The 15,318-nt window shown below is 38.6% G+C and overlaps 1 protein-coding gene across 1 annotated transcript in view; it reads left to right on the top strand.

Annotated features, from left to right (window-relative positions):
- Positions 1-9,399, top strand: part of LOC111075271 — a 29,246-nt gene extending 19,847 nt beyond the window's left edge. Inside the window, exons 4-6 of the mRNA XM_022368439.2 lie at positions 4,781-4,917; positions 7,231-7,407; positions 7,703-9,399. Coding sequence (XP_022224131.2) covers positions 4,781-4,917; positions 7,231-7,407; positions 7,703-7,815 — 427 coding nt within the window. The 3' untranslated portion in view covers positions 7,816-9,399. The remainder of the gene's footprint in view (positions 1-4,780; positions 4,918-7,230; positions 7,408-7,702) is intronic.
- The last annotated feature ends 5,919 nt before the right edge of the window (positions 9,400-15,318 follow it).

Genomic DNA, 15,318 nt, shown 5'->3' with positions numbered 1-15,318 from the left:
ATTGACACAAATGAACGACTCCGAAGAGCAGCTTGACTCAGTCGTCCTCCTACATTTCGGGATACCATTGAGCAGGTTCCATTTTCGAATGGGGGCACATGGCGTATGAGTGACGACAATGAATTAGCGAAGCGACAGAGGCTGCTCCTTTACGGTCCTCAGCTGGGGCTGAAAGTTAAATTGAAAGTAAAAGTTGAAAAAAGCAAAAAGTATGCTTTGAACAGAATGAACAAAAGGGAGCAAAAATCGAGTGGAGGAAGGAAAAACTTCAGACGCAACTCGACAATGACACGGCCAAAACTTTCAGACAGTGTTTCCTTGTTTGGTTGTTTGCTGCTGTTTTATGTTTTGTAAACACATGCAAGACATACGTGGATGTCAGACAGCCAAAGTCAAAATACAACTCGATAGAGAGAAGGAACACCACACACGACAAGAAAGAGAGATAAAAGAACAGGCAAGCAAGAAATACATTCAGTTGGCAGTCTTACCATACAGAATACTAAACACCCTACAGGAAAGAAGTATTAAAAACAGATAATAATTGGGAGATCTTGAAATTGCCTGAAGATTTTGGTAAAGCCAATTTTCTTTATGTATTTTGTAAGCAAAAACCACCTTCAACAAAGCCGAAAAGTTTTCATTTATAATAAGTAGAAGTCCCATTTAGCTACCACTTTTATGGTTGCCTTAGACAAACATCATGACAAAGTTGTAATGCCTGGTGGCCCACATGCCAGCAAATGTTTTGGCTTTGCCTTCGAGGGCGCGAAAGACAGACAGAGAAAAAAGCTCGAGTCGGCTCGGCTCCGACTACCTTGGAATAGACACTCTGACATTCGCTTTGCTCGAGTCATACCCATTTCCACTTCCACCTTCAGTTCCATATCCATTCCAGAGGCTCGAGAGGGTGGCAGCACTTTGCCGACTGCCTTAAGTGACTGATAGTTGTTTGCCTGGTTGTTTGTTTGCCCAGTCGTACATACATATCCTTGGAGGCGACGTTCGGTCCATTTCCCGTGTTTGAGTTTGTCTTCCTGTTATCTATCCATCTGTCTATTTGCCTTCGCTTACTTCGCATTTGTTTTGCTGTTTGTCCTGTAGTTATGTGCAGTTGTTAGTTGTTGCTAAATTACTATCGCCGTCGCAGCCGTCGCCTTTGTTTTAACTACTGTCTTCGCCTTGGATCTGCTGTTTTGACAGCAAGTAAGTCACCAAAATCCTAGGCTCGGGGCCCTAACCAATCCCGTCTGCTGGGCTATGCAACGTCACGTTTGTGTAAGCGCATTTCCTCTGTAAATAATACTCGGACGTCTGCTCAGAGTCGTTCGTCCTTGGCAGTAGTCTCTGTGCAGTGGTAGCATTCCCACGGCACACAATTGTTTACGGCCCGAGAGAAGAACATAACACAAGGATTGTGCCCCTCGGGTACCCCATCAAAGCTAAAGCCAATCTCATAGACGTTGTCGATGGCGTTGTCTTCGGCTATGTGTCGGAAATTTTATGTTTCCTGCAACTGCTGCGACCACTGCACGGTGGGACAGTAGCGGGAGAAATGGTATGAATCTGAGTGAAATCCAAGAAATCCAAGCGGTGGAGACTTATAGATAAAATTGAACTAGGGGATATCAACAGATCTGAGATGTGGTGGCTTTGGATGTTTGAAGATGAATTTATATAGAAGAGATAAAAAAAAAAGAATTTGATTATGCGGCATGAAAAAAGAGGTACAAATAAAATCGAACTGACGAAACTGATTTAATATTTTTAGATATAAAATATCTAAGATTTGGAAAGAAAATTACGGATCTAGCACTGTTTACACTTCGATATGAAAAAGATTGTGGGACCACATTTACCTGACATGATTTCCATTACCCCAAATTCAACGCATGTACACCATTCCATTCCATAGTCCTTGGATTTGCTGCTCCTTCTGCTTTTGTTGCATTGTTTTATTGTCGCTGTCGGCAATTTCGTTTATTATTTCGACACTTGATGCCGGTTCCGGGACACCGGATGATGTTCTGTGGTCTTGTTAGTGAAAATGACAGCATATTATTGAAAGACTGGACTCCCCGCACACCATCCCTGAAACTGGGTCAAGTTTTGTCATCACGGATCGTCACGTCATGTAGCTGAAGACTTTCTTTTTTTGTATGAATTTTGTTTCCCTTAAATGTCAGCTGGGTGGATGGGCAACATCGTAAATTGCGGCCATTTTAACAACTTTATACAGGCTGCAGTTAATAACTTCGATTGGGCAGACAAAACAGCATTGAGATCCTTTGATAAAAGCGCTTTATGAACCTTCATCCCTGCGTACATTTCTGCAATTTTCACCAGAATTTCCTTGGGTCGTTTCGCGTTGGGTCTAGCAGTGAGGAAAAATAAAAAATATTTCACTGTTATTTGCAATAAATGAATGTAACGTCCAAACTGTAATCAAGACCAGCTGCTGACAATGGTCTGCCCCTTCACAATTTTCCTTATTTTTTGTTTGGGTCTCCTCTGTTCTGTTTGCCCTTCGCTCCTAGCCTCCATTTTTTCTGGGGGGTTTTTGGATGCTTTGCAGATTTCGTTTCGTTGCTTAAACTTATTATTGCGATTTTGTTGGTGTTGTTGGTGAAAATGACCCACGTTAATGTCCGCGCACCGCAATCCGCCAGAATAACGAGAGATGGTCCCTTCCACAAAGAAAGAGAAAGGTGGGGAAATCATTAAAACATTTGCTCTCTGGCATTTACAGCTTGCAGTTTTTCACAGAAAATCGCTTAGCATTAATTTGATTACATTTTAAGCATATTAAATGTCCTGAAAGTGTTCTCTTCTTTTGCTGTTGTTACAATCAATGGTAATGTTCAAAACAGCAACACGAGAGGGTATCATGATTCGAGGGAACCGGTGGAACCTTTTTAGTAACGAACTTATACATTTTACGAGTGCTAAAGGAGAATTTCTGCTGTGTTTTTATCTATCTTGCAAAATGGTTCTATTATTATTTAGAAGGAATCTTATTCTATTCTTTAGGTGGCACCTAAAGTACTTTTATAGTACTTCTAGTACTTCTAAACAAAATGGGTTGCTTAGTCAAAAATTAATAATTAATTAACTTATACTATTCGACTAAACAGCCCTATTGCTTCCCAAATATGTGGGACACTTCCACATGCATCATACTCCCAACATATTTGGTAGGAAAAATGGTGTTTTGTCGATTAGTATTATTAATAATTTCTGAGGAAAATAATAATTAAAAATTAATTAATACTAATCGACTAAACAGTTTTCCCAAATATATGGGTAAATTGTTTCCCAAGCTATTATTTTCCTCATAAACAGCCCTTTTGTTTCCCACATATTTGGTACTCTTTTACACAAAAACCACAATCAAAAGACAAACTGTCCTTAGCCGTGGAGTATACTAATCACAAATAAACTTCCGCTTAATATTTAATAATTATTAATTCATAATTTCCTCAGAAATTATTAGTAATACTAATCGACTAAACAGCCCTTTTGCTTCCCACATATTTTGGACTTTTTTTTAACAAAAAACACACACAAACAAATTGTACTTAGCCTATTCCACCACCAATCAAATTGCGCTTGAGAGCCCTCCGAACCCACATCTAAATCGCTTTAAGCTGAATCCTCACAAAAACTCTCCCACACTCTCAGAGGTGCAGACCTACACACACACACACCTTGGGAAAGATTAATTCGCAATTTATTTGCTTTAATGCCTGCCAGAAGGAGGTCGGAGTCGGAGTCAGAAGACACGGCAACACTTTTAGTGTCAGCTGGGATGGGGGGTAATTCTGGTAAAATATGTATATATTTCTCATTTCCAGCTATGAGGCACCACTCGCTCCACAGAGTTTAGGCAATGCAAAAGCAATTTTACAAATTGAATTTATTCCTGTGTTGCTGTAAATATGTTTATGGCAATTTATATTAGGGTTCCATTCCCTGCGACTTGGGAGTGAGTTTTGCATACCCCACTCATAATTGCCCTGTCTGTGTCGCAGTGCTCTTTCTAGAACTGAAATTAATGTCAACTAAGCAGCAATTTGCGAACCGACTGTAAATTCCGACTGTTTTCCAAATGAATTATGCCACTGTTCTCTGGGAATCCGAATCGAAAGAGCTTTGCATAAATTATTTTGGGGCGTGTGGCGGAAAATTAAAATTAGTTTCTGGTGCTGATCATAGATTACACAAAATTATAGCTTACTCATCCAGCAGTGTCCAATTGAAATTAATGGAACATTATCCGGGTGATACGTTATAGTTTTCTTTAAAGTCTAATATATTAGTGGGGAATGTTACTATGTCTTAGCTGAATCCTTCTTGCTTCAGTAGTTGTCCCCTAATTTAGTTTCCATCTTTTAAAAGTCCATAAATTGTATACAACTTTGGCAATCCGCAAAAAAATCAATTGCTACATAAGAACACAAAGTTGAACTGCAAATTAAAAAATCGAACATTTCGTTTAAAATGTCGGACGGAAATGAATTAGTTTGTCGCCACTTGATGACCCTCGTTCTGAGCTCTCACCCACGTCATAAAAAATGTCATAAATTCATACAAATTTCATTCCACAATTTCCGCATGCAATTTGGCGTGCCACAAATGTGGCCCACACAATGCGGCATTCCAACTCTGCAATATCCCACACACATATGTATATGCAATGGTAATATACATACATACATATATACAAATAGCTAAAGAGAGATGTTCATATTACCTTGGCATGCCATTGTTTTTTTTTCAGCGCCATGGCCGATGGCATACTCACCGACAACCCGCACTTGGTGCTAGTGTTCTACATGGCCCAGTTATTCCTACGTGAACTTGTGAAAAGTTATCGTCTCATACAGGTCGTGCCAATGGATATGTCTGGCTATTATGGTAAGTTTAATTCCGCACCAACGCACGATTTGCCCTACATGGGTGGTGCACCCGCACCGCACCCATCACTGGGGACTGGTGGGCATTTGGTTGAGTTTTGGTTGGGTTGCTAGTTGGCAGGAGACATGTTTCAGCTGTCGCCTTGCAGTTGCGGGTCATTGAAAATTTGCTGTTGTTAGCAAATGTCAAAGTCAGACATGGACCCTGGCACTTGGAGTTGGGTTTCGGGCTACATAATTGGTACAAACTGGGTGCTTCCGTTGCCAATTGGATTCAGTAATGTTGAATACTTGTGGAACATTTGAAATCAGTTTATCTTATAATTTATGGAAATGGAGCAAGGGTATTTTAATTACTAGCCAAAAAGTCTTTGATTAGCATCCTTCAAAGATACATACACAGATCGTAATTACCATACGATAAGCGAATTAATTAATAGATGATTTATACTGATTGATGTTCGATAATATTCATATTTCAATATGGAATCAAAGGACAAAAAAATATATTCGTGACAATATATTGCACTTTTTGAATGCTCCGTGGAAGTAACGTCTCCCTGTGTCTGCCCTCACTCGCCCACTCACTTACCATCTCCTCATCAAACAAACACTCGGAGGCACACACGTTCAACAATTGTTTGGCAGTGAAGATGCATTCCACTCGAGTGCAGCTCGCTCTGATTGGCATTCTTTGCCCATGTTTAATGTGGACGTGCGAGTGCAAATATACACATGAACGTGGACAGGGATTCTGACTGATTTGTGCCCGTGCTGACCATGGCAATTGTCGGGGAATACAAATGCGAATGGCAAATGCCAATTGCTGATCATAAATTTTTAAATTGCAACCGCTGCACTGAGGCTGGATACCCGCTGTCAATACGCAGTGCGAGAGAGAGTGAGAATAAATATTTACAGAATTTCTGCCAGAGTCAGGTTCGGCGCTTTTGGTCCTGGCCCTGTTGTTGCATCCAATTTATGGCCATCTTCTCCCCATCCGTATCCCCCCGGTGAAAACAAACAAAATTTCTGCAGTGCCATGAAAATGCCATCAACGCAGAAAAGACTATAAAAAATTCAAAAATTGAAAACGATTTTTTTTTTTGGTCTTTGCTGTTGTAATTTCCAACAAAAATTATTCGCAATATCAGCTGGGTAAAGACAGCTTTATGCTTTATGTGGGCCTTTAATTATTGCCATGCAAGCAAATATTCATTGGATTCCAGTGCTTAAATCGAACAAGAATAGGGATACTGCTGGGTATTTGGCGCACTAGCTCGTACCTAATACTATGATTGAACTATGAAACGAATGGAAAACAAAGGGAAATAGACCGACCATCCAGAAAAGAACCTTTGAGGACACACGTACAGCTCTGTGCTTGTCCCTTTTTTATGAGAGTTGATCTGCTCATCTATTAGTCAGACTTATACATCATGACAAATACAACACACCCTTGTACACTTCGAGCCAAGGGTATGAAAAATAACAGGCATTGAATGGTGCCATTGCCAACTCGTGCATTCAATGTATTTGTATTTGATATATGAATATTGCATATACACTAAAATGGATTGCAATGCATTGAAGTTTGAAGCTCAATTGTTTTTGAAGTGACAGAATCACTAAGTAATTAAATCGACTATTTTTCATGAAGATTGATGCATGATCGGAGAGACTGATGGCTGTATATGCAGCTATCAATCAAAGGCGAAAAAGTCACAAAATTCCCATTTGTGAATGTGGATGCATTGACAAGTAAATATGCATATTTATTTTGAATTAAAAATTTGGAAATTACAAAATATATAAATACGAGTATATTTCACCAAATCAAAGTCATAAATATTTGGCTATTAAATTAGCCAAATTTTAAGTCCAAAATAGGTTTTGAGGAATAAAACAGTCAGTGAAAAAAACATCAAAGAGCCCGAATATATCCCACCATCTAATGAAGCTACAAAAAGGCTGGGAATAGCACGAAAATAAATAAATTTAAAAAAAGTAAGGAAAAGCAAACCTCAAAGGAAAATGTTTGCATACAAATGAATGAAACAAAGAAATGCGAGTTCTTGTTTGTGGCTGCGGCAAAGCCAAACAAAATAATTCATTTTATTGCAATGCAAAGGAGTTTTTTTGAATAGAGCCCCGACTTGCAGCTTCGCTGCTCTGTCCCGGCTTTGTGCGGGGCAAGTTGCAAGTGAAGCTGGGTAGTGTAGAGGAGGGCGGGGTTCGGCCAACCACTTGACTGTGGGATATCACTTTAGCTTATCACTGTATTCTGATTTATGTCTGCATTTTCGCACCATAGAGAACCGCGCGGGGCCCTCGAATCTGGGGAATGTCATAAGCCAAATATTGTTGTGCAAACAATTTACGCCCGACTTCAATGAGGAGGAATTGTGCAGCATCACCAAAGACTCGCAGGACATTGCCGTTCTGCTATCCGAGCTGCAGGAGTACATGCCACAACATGAGGCATATTTGGGTGAGTACTCGTATGCGCAGGCTCCCCATTACTGCTCCTGCTGTGGCTGTTGCATTGCCATAGTCGTGCACTTTGATATTTAGCCAAGGCCCGACAACAGTGGCACTCAGCGGAGACGAGAGACCGGAGGCCGTTGGGCAAACAAAATTGTATAGCATACAAAAAAGGGCAAAGCGGCGACCCAGCCATTAGTGTAAATGTGTCTCTCTGTTTGTGCTGTTGTATTCAGGGACTCACACAGCCTCATTCATTAATCAAACTAAATGTCGGCTACTCTTTCATTTGCTGTTTGCAGAAAGGAACGCAGCCCTGGACACCACTGGACCCTGGCAGGCCAAGAGGCGCCAGAACTATATCTGCAAGAACATGAGCCTACTGTGCTGCGTTTCCAGGCCCAACTATCTCTGAGAGCAGCCCGACAGTGTGTAAGCTCCAGAAATGGTTCCCAGAACACAGACACACTCATACACTACTTATATCAATTACTAAGCTAAGAATAAGATATATTCATTCTTACCAATAGAACATGTTATAGAAGGAAGTATGAACCTCTAGAAGGAAAAGAAACAGAGCCAGAAAAATGTATAAAAAAGATGTTCCAGCAGAGTCTCTGAAAACCATAGAAAAAGTCCAAATGGGAGACAAAAACATATAGAAGTAATTGAATGGAGAAAAAATCTATAGACAAGAGGCCCAAAGAAGAATCTGTAGAAAGAGAATTCTAAGCATATAGAAGAACTTCGCGAAGCGAGCCAGAAATAAAACAGCAAGCTGAGGAAGAGCATTGTATTATAATCAAAGAAAATGCAAAGGATGCAATATTTATCTTAATGTGTATAATCAAAGTTAATTATGCTGCATATACAATATTAATGTAAAAGGAATTAAAGAAAAAATATAGAGATACTATATACATATATAGAGAATTGAATTAAAGAAAAAATATAGAGATACTATATACATATATATAGAATTCGAACTATTAGAGTTCAGCAAACATTTATGGAGAATATAACTAGCATATAAAGCCAGTTAAGACTTTTTAGGCCTGTAAATTATAGTCACTGTATAGACACACACATTATTTATCATCTACTAAAGTTATCTAAATACATAAATCCTTGAGTTAACATTACGACTGGGCTTAGATCGAGGAGGACTTGGTGCTGGGAGCAAGGCAGTTAGGTTGTAGTTCCATATGAATGTAGCCTTCGTAATTAAGTTAAAAGCCTCGCCAGGCAAGTGCTAAACCAAAAGCAATAAAACACATTCTTGTTAAATCAAACACTAAAACTTAACAACAAATATAAATCTATTCGAAATGTCTCTAGGTTTCCGTTTGTTCATTTCAAGGTTTTCATGCACAGTACCTAAGCAAAAAAAACACAAACAAAAAACAAAAAACGAGCAACAAACAAGCAACATGTGACCAATGAAAATATAACTAAACAAAGGATGAACAATCTATTTTAAAACTATGGTTTATTCAATCAAAAATACCCTGAAATAAAATGAAACAAAAAATTCCGAGGAAATAAATGAGCAAGCAATGAATTTCAATCCAAAAAGTTTTTGTACATTTTAATTAAACAAAATTAGGTTCCCGAAAAAGTTAGAAATACTCAAGTTTTTTCAAGTAGTCACAAAATGAAATAATATTATGGGTCAATTAGTAGTGTTTTGTGGAGAGCTTACAGAAAAGTTCTTCCGTTCACCAGGTCCCCACCATATATTTAAGCTGACTCTCCCGCTTCCCCAATACAAATATAACACATTTATTTTCATTAAGCTGACTCGACGAAATGCTGCCTGTAATAATAAAATACAGCAATTGGTTGCAAATGAATTTATTGCAAGGTCGAAATGAATAATTATAAGTTGATTATGTTTTGGTTGAATTGAAATGGCATTACCATTTAAATTTGTTGTTGTGCAAATTAAAATATGCTTTTAAGGACCGGATAAGCTCGGTTTAATATTAAAAATTCATATGCTACCGCTGCTTAAAAAAATTGAAAGCAAAATTAAAAACATACATATTTCATGGTAATGTTTTCGTTTTTATTTTGTATGTTCTGCATTCTTAATGCCAATTAAGTGAACGATATACAACTTTTTTGAACTGCCTGGAGCGGGGAGAATTTTTGTATTGTAAATCAATTTTCAGGGCAAACAAAAAAAAAATAATCCATCAACGGCCCCGCTGCAGCAGACAATGGAATTGTACAATTCTGTAAGAATCCCCGAAACACAATGAGACAAGTGCATGGCAAATATTTGTAAAATGTTTGAGCTCAACAATGGAAATAAATAAATATATCTACTATTACAAAAAAACAAAAACAAAAACAGAGTACAGAGAAATTCTATTCGTATAAGAAATATAATAAAATATATTTATTTATTGATTCAATTCGATTCTAGGCATAAATCAAACACCAAACAAATTTACACGTATTTAGAGAAGATAGAGTTCGATAGAATGTTTATTATATTGATAATTATTTATCTGTATATGAATGTATATTGCTTAGATCGTTGAAATAAGTATTCCATCAAAACCAATAAAAAATCAACTCGTGATTGTTATATGATATTCATATAAGGATTATTTGTATGTATTTAATAATTGTTTCCTCATGTTGTTTGCATCCAAATGCCACTGAGAAGCAACTAGAAAACTCACACAGAAACACTAGAAACAAAGAAAAACCGAAAACCAAAACTGGGTACCAATCAAATACATATAAATAAAGCTATTTTTAGAGAAACTAAAATCTAAAGGATTTTCTTTATTTTCTGTTTCCTTAAAGCCCTGAACAAATGGAAGAAAAAAGCGTTAAATTGCGGGCCAACGTGTAACGCAAAATTTATTATACTTCATAAAAGAGCGATTAATGTTTATAGATGAGATTCTATCACGAACACCCAAGCCACGATATAAGGGTATATATACATATTTAAACGCACGGATGGGAGGTAGCTGACTGTTCTTGATGGTTCGAGTCGGTGTTACCTCTTCCTAGAGCTAGATGGCTACTAAAAGAAGATGGGATGAATGGGAATTCAGACATTTGCCTTAATTTGTTGATTTATTTATTTATTTTATTCCAAATTGTGCGTTGCTTGTTCAATGCTACAATTAAATAGCTTAAAATGGCTTCTTCTTAAATAATCAAATAATTCGTAACTCAGAAAATTCTCCCTTTTTCTTTCTGTTTATATTTCTCCACGTAACTCAGAAAATTCTCCTTATTTCTTTCTGTTTTTATTTTTCCACGAAATATATACTCTTCTATATGTTTTCCCATTACATCAGCTGTATAAAATGGTTAAGCTAAAACGCTTCAGGGCCTGCCCGCCAGCTGAGGCTACGTGCCAAGGCATTAAGGGCCAGCCAACGTGTTCGACAATAGATACGTCTTAATCAATCTTAAACTGATGCCAGCTTCCTAAGAAGCCATCTTCGTGTTTATTTTAAACGCACTTTCAGACAGCTTCAGATAAGCACAGGGAAAGTAAATTGCGGTGGAGGGGACTTGGTTTAAAAGTTGCAGCCAGGAGCCAGGACACAAGCAAATGCAAATTGCATGGTCACGTAGGTACGGCGTCAAGAACTCTATGTAAATTAGTTGAAAAAGTTGTGCGAACGCGTGCTTGCGATTGCCTTTTGATGTGGCTACTGGTGTGGGACCGGGGGCCTTGGGGTTTGGTTGAAACAAGCCTACAAACTCGACCTCCATCGAGTACGTGCCGCCCTTTCCAAAATGCTTCATTTACCGCACACACTTCGACACCTTCGTCGATGGCATCCCCATCTGTGGCTGCTGCTCCGACTGTAAGTCTGAATGCTACAGCGGTACGGCTTATCTTTCAGTCAGACGTGAGGTGTTAATAGATTTACGTGGCTGCCGTGCGTCCGTGTGGCACCAGCATTGAGCAATGTACTTGCCGCAATTCAAATGCCAGTACTCGTACTCGAGCTCTCTGTTGAGGACTGCCAGCGGCTCCAAATGACAATGGGGCACGCATGCCATGCCATGCCACTCGCGCCTCATTATGACCCACAATGAAATGAAAATAAAAAGTAAAACAACCAAAAATAAAGAAGAGAAAGATTTGCAATTCAAAGTAAAAAGAAAAGAAAGAGGGGAAAACAAAAAAAACTTAAAACAACAGAAATACAACAGACGATGGCGTCAAAAGTTGGCTAAGCAAAACGGAAGTTGACATTATTTTTATTTTCCCTCGTTTTTCTTTCTTTTTTTGGGGGAAGAGTGTGGGGCACAAGGGTGCAGGGAGTGGAGTTGAGTGGCCAGCAAACAAGTTGCTCCAAACTCCTACTGTAAATATATACAGTATATGTATATAAATATATGTATATATGTGAGCTCACAGCCAAAATAAATGCCAACAAGGATAATTCAGGGCTAATCCGATTTAGTGCGTTACCCGACGGCAGCTTCATGGGAGCTGCGTCTGACTGGACCTGGACCCTCAAAAAACCCTCTTGATTATGTGCCGTTCTGGTCCTTCCTCAGCAGGGTCCTGGTGCCAGCCAAACAATGCCATCCGTGGCCAATGTCCTGGGCACTTAAAAGCCAGCTGATGCTGGTTAGCTGGCCAGCGAATTGGTTGCCATACAATGGGACACGTCCTTGTGAGTTTATTCAGCTTAAATCGTGGTAAGCTACCCAAAAGAAAAGTCCAAAAGAGTTCCGTAAAAATAGTTGATCAGGCATTATTAAGTTGTAAGTTGTACAAATTCTGGAAGCCAAGAAAATGCTTTCGTGTTGTGTTAGCTTTTGTGTACATTTATTAAAGTCGTAAGTGTTCTTTTAAAAATCTAAATATTATATTTACTTGTGATTTCCTAGAAATGCACTTATTCTCCTGTTAAATCCTTTGCAGTTTTCGAGTCCCAAAGTAAACCCCAAAGTTTTACCCACAACTCTCTACAATTCTACCCACTGTTCATCCTTCTGTCTTTTCTGTGTTTCCCTCTGAACATCTGTATGTCGTTTCTGTCTCTGTATTTGGTGGGTTGGCTTTTGCAACAAACTCCTGACTTTTTAATGTTGTTTGATGCGTCTCGTGGCGGTCCAATTTTGTTGTAGCTACCGTTTCGGTATTCCTTTTCATTGTTTTTGTACGCTTAAAAATTAAAAACATAATTTTCATGTAGCCGTTCGCATTGTTGTTGCCAGCTCTTTGCATAATTGAATACCATGGTCGACCAGAATGACAATGCCATGGCCGCAGTCCCCAGTTTCACTTCCAACCGCAGCCAGGGACATGACCACACAGGACAGGACGCTACACAGGACAGGACACAGAACAGGCCACGACTCGAGCTAACTTATTGACTGGGAGTCTGAGTCTGTCTGTGCGTGTGGGCTGCGGCTTTTGTGTGCGTCAGTGGACGGGTCCGGGTCTGGGTCGTTCCTGACAACTGCGGACTTTAAGACAAAACGGCGAGGCTATTGTACAAATAGGCACAGCCAAATCTGCCTCAGACGGCTGCAATTGCTCAGAGTAGTAGCCACCGAACTGGGGGCGAATAAAATGTGAATGAAAATAGAGCACTGACCCCAGTTTCCCACCATTCTGCGCCTCATCATATGCTATCTTATCAGAGCACATAAATCGAGAGTTTGACAGCGACTTAAAGCTGAAATCTACTTAGAAATTTAATGAGAGTTTTTTATCCTCCAAGGGAAGGACGGGCACATGAAAGCTTCCGTTAATGCCAAACCGGCACACGTGGCGTATGCGCAATAAAACTCACGCGATAGCTAATCATTGGGGAGGGGGATTGATTACGGAAACTCTTAAAGTCATCAATTAAAGCACAAGTTTTTGGAAATGTTAACTCAATAATCTTTATAGAAAACTGATAAGAATAATATAATGTAAATATCAATGAATAAATATATTTGTGGAATCGGAATTCAATCGGTGAAGAAAAATCTAGCGGGGTCTTTGCTTTATTCAACAGAGCACCGACAAACTCTCCTTTGCCGTCATCTTGGATGAATGCTGAGCTCTTTTTCTACAGTCCAAATTTACTTTTTGTGTGCATTTTTTTTTGTGGCTGTCTACTAGGATGCCTAGGAAACTGTTTGGAAAAGCTAAAACCATTTCACTTTGCACCCGAAAATGCCACAGTTGAGTTTCGTTTTTGGCTTCTTCCCCGCTTAGAAATGCACAAAGGAATTCCCCAGCAGCAGAGCGATCCCACTCAAGAGGAGGGTGGTTGGGAAGTTAAAAATGCATTCGTGCTGCTCCTTTAGTGAGTTTTGCGAATTGCATGCGATAAACTTTATAATTCAATTGTGGCTCTGTGCCCCATGCACCCATGTCGTGTGTCAAAGCCGACGCCAGCGCGCACACATGCTCATACACAACCAGAACCAGAACGTGTGGCAACTTCGAAATTCGTTATTTTAATTCGGAATTAAAGCACTTGTAGCTCCACCACAAAAACCACCATCTTAATTCAGCCAGGTTGTATTGGGTGGTACGTGGTGCTTCAAGCCATACCAGTTTCAGGTACCACAACCCCGAGAACACGTGCGTGTGCTGTGGAATCAACAAATAAATACCAGTACGTATCCTCAATGGGCAACCAAATATTCCACCTGACATTCTTAGGTCAGGTTTGAGGTGGACCCCTCATTATTAGTATGTCAATTGTAATTAAGCATGGAATGTCCTGCTTTTCACCTGTCATACATATGTATCTTAGCGACATTCTTTGGGCATTGAGTATTGCTGTAAGTTAAAATACCAGGGGCAATGTGCTTATGTATCCAGAAAGGTAAGCAATTAGTAGACACTTAAATTATTTAATGATGAGATGTGTTTGAAGAGTCATAAAGGACATCAAAAAAATTGATTCTAACGACTAATATAACTTGATTTGGAATCTGTAGAGTAACGGAATACCAAATGTCTCTACTATTCAACGAATTTCTCTTACTTTAAATTAAGTGAGAATTTATTTATTTAACTTTTTGTATTATCTTTTTTTATATATACATTTTTTTTAAAATAATGTTTAATTAATTTTGAAAGTAAAAAACAAGAAGTAGATGGCGACAGGGCATAAAGGACAGGGTGCCACATGTAACCATCTATTTTAGCAGATACACAAACAGAACCCTTCAAAGCTTGAGCATACTAAGCTTTGGGCCTGGTTTAGGCATTGGCTAAATGAGAGCTTAAGTAGGTTTTAGCTTTTGTCCGTTGAAATCGGGTGTACCTGGAAAATAAAAAACTATTTTTAATTTTCTAAAATCCAATTAAAGCACAAAATATGTGTGATAAGTAAATAAAATTTGATTATTTTAAAGTCAACTTTGAATATTTATTGTAAAGATTCTAGACATTAAAGCACACTTTCGTGATAATTTCCTTATTTTTTAAGAAGTTATTCATTTAGCGAACTGAAATGGCTTCTGGTTCAGGAACAGATTTCCGACTTCAGCTGCTTGCGTTAATTGCCTGCTTCTGATCATTCAATCTGCGATTTATCTTATCTTCTGATAAGTTATTCTATATACTCAAATTGACAACTGCATCATTGCAGCAGTTTTGATTGCCAAAAGCTTACGCAAGAGAAATATATAATTTGTTGTAAATTATAACCTAAACTAGAAACCTTTGTAATCTGGTACCTGGCAAATATGACCTACATGAAAGTAATCGGCATTCATTAGATATACAAAATTTTATTATATTTTACTTGGTTTTTTTATGATACAATTCGTGGCAATTAAAAAATATTCCGAGTAAAGTCTTTTTGTACATTTTACTCTGATATGTAAAATTTAATACCTCCAAAAGTCATTTGATTTAGAATTTACATTTACTTCCACCTACTGTCCTATGTCTATGCAATTTTATGCC

Source organism: Drosophila obscura, unplaced genomic scaffold, assembly GCF_018151105.1.
Source record: "Drosophila obscura isolate BZ-5 IFL unplaced genomic scaffold, ASM1815110v1 contig_200, whole genome shotgun sequence".
Taxonomy (NCBI): Eukaryota; Metazoa; Arthropoda; class Insecta; order Diptera; family Drosophilidae; genus Drosophila; species Drosophila obscura.
Note: the sequence above shows the minus strand (reverse complement) of the source record. Positions and strands in the feature narration are given on the sequence as shown.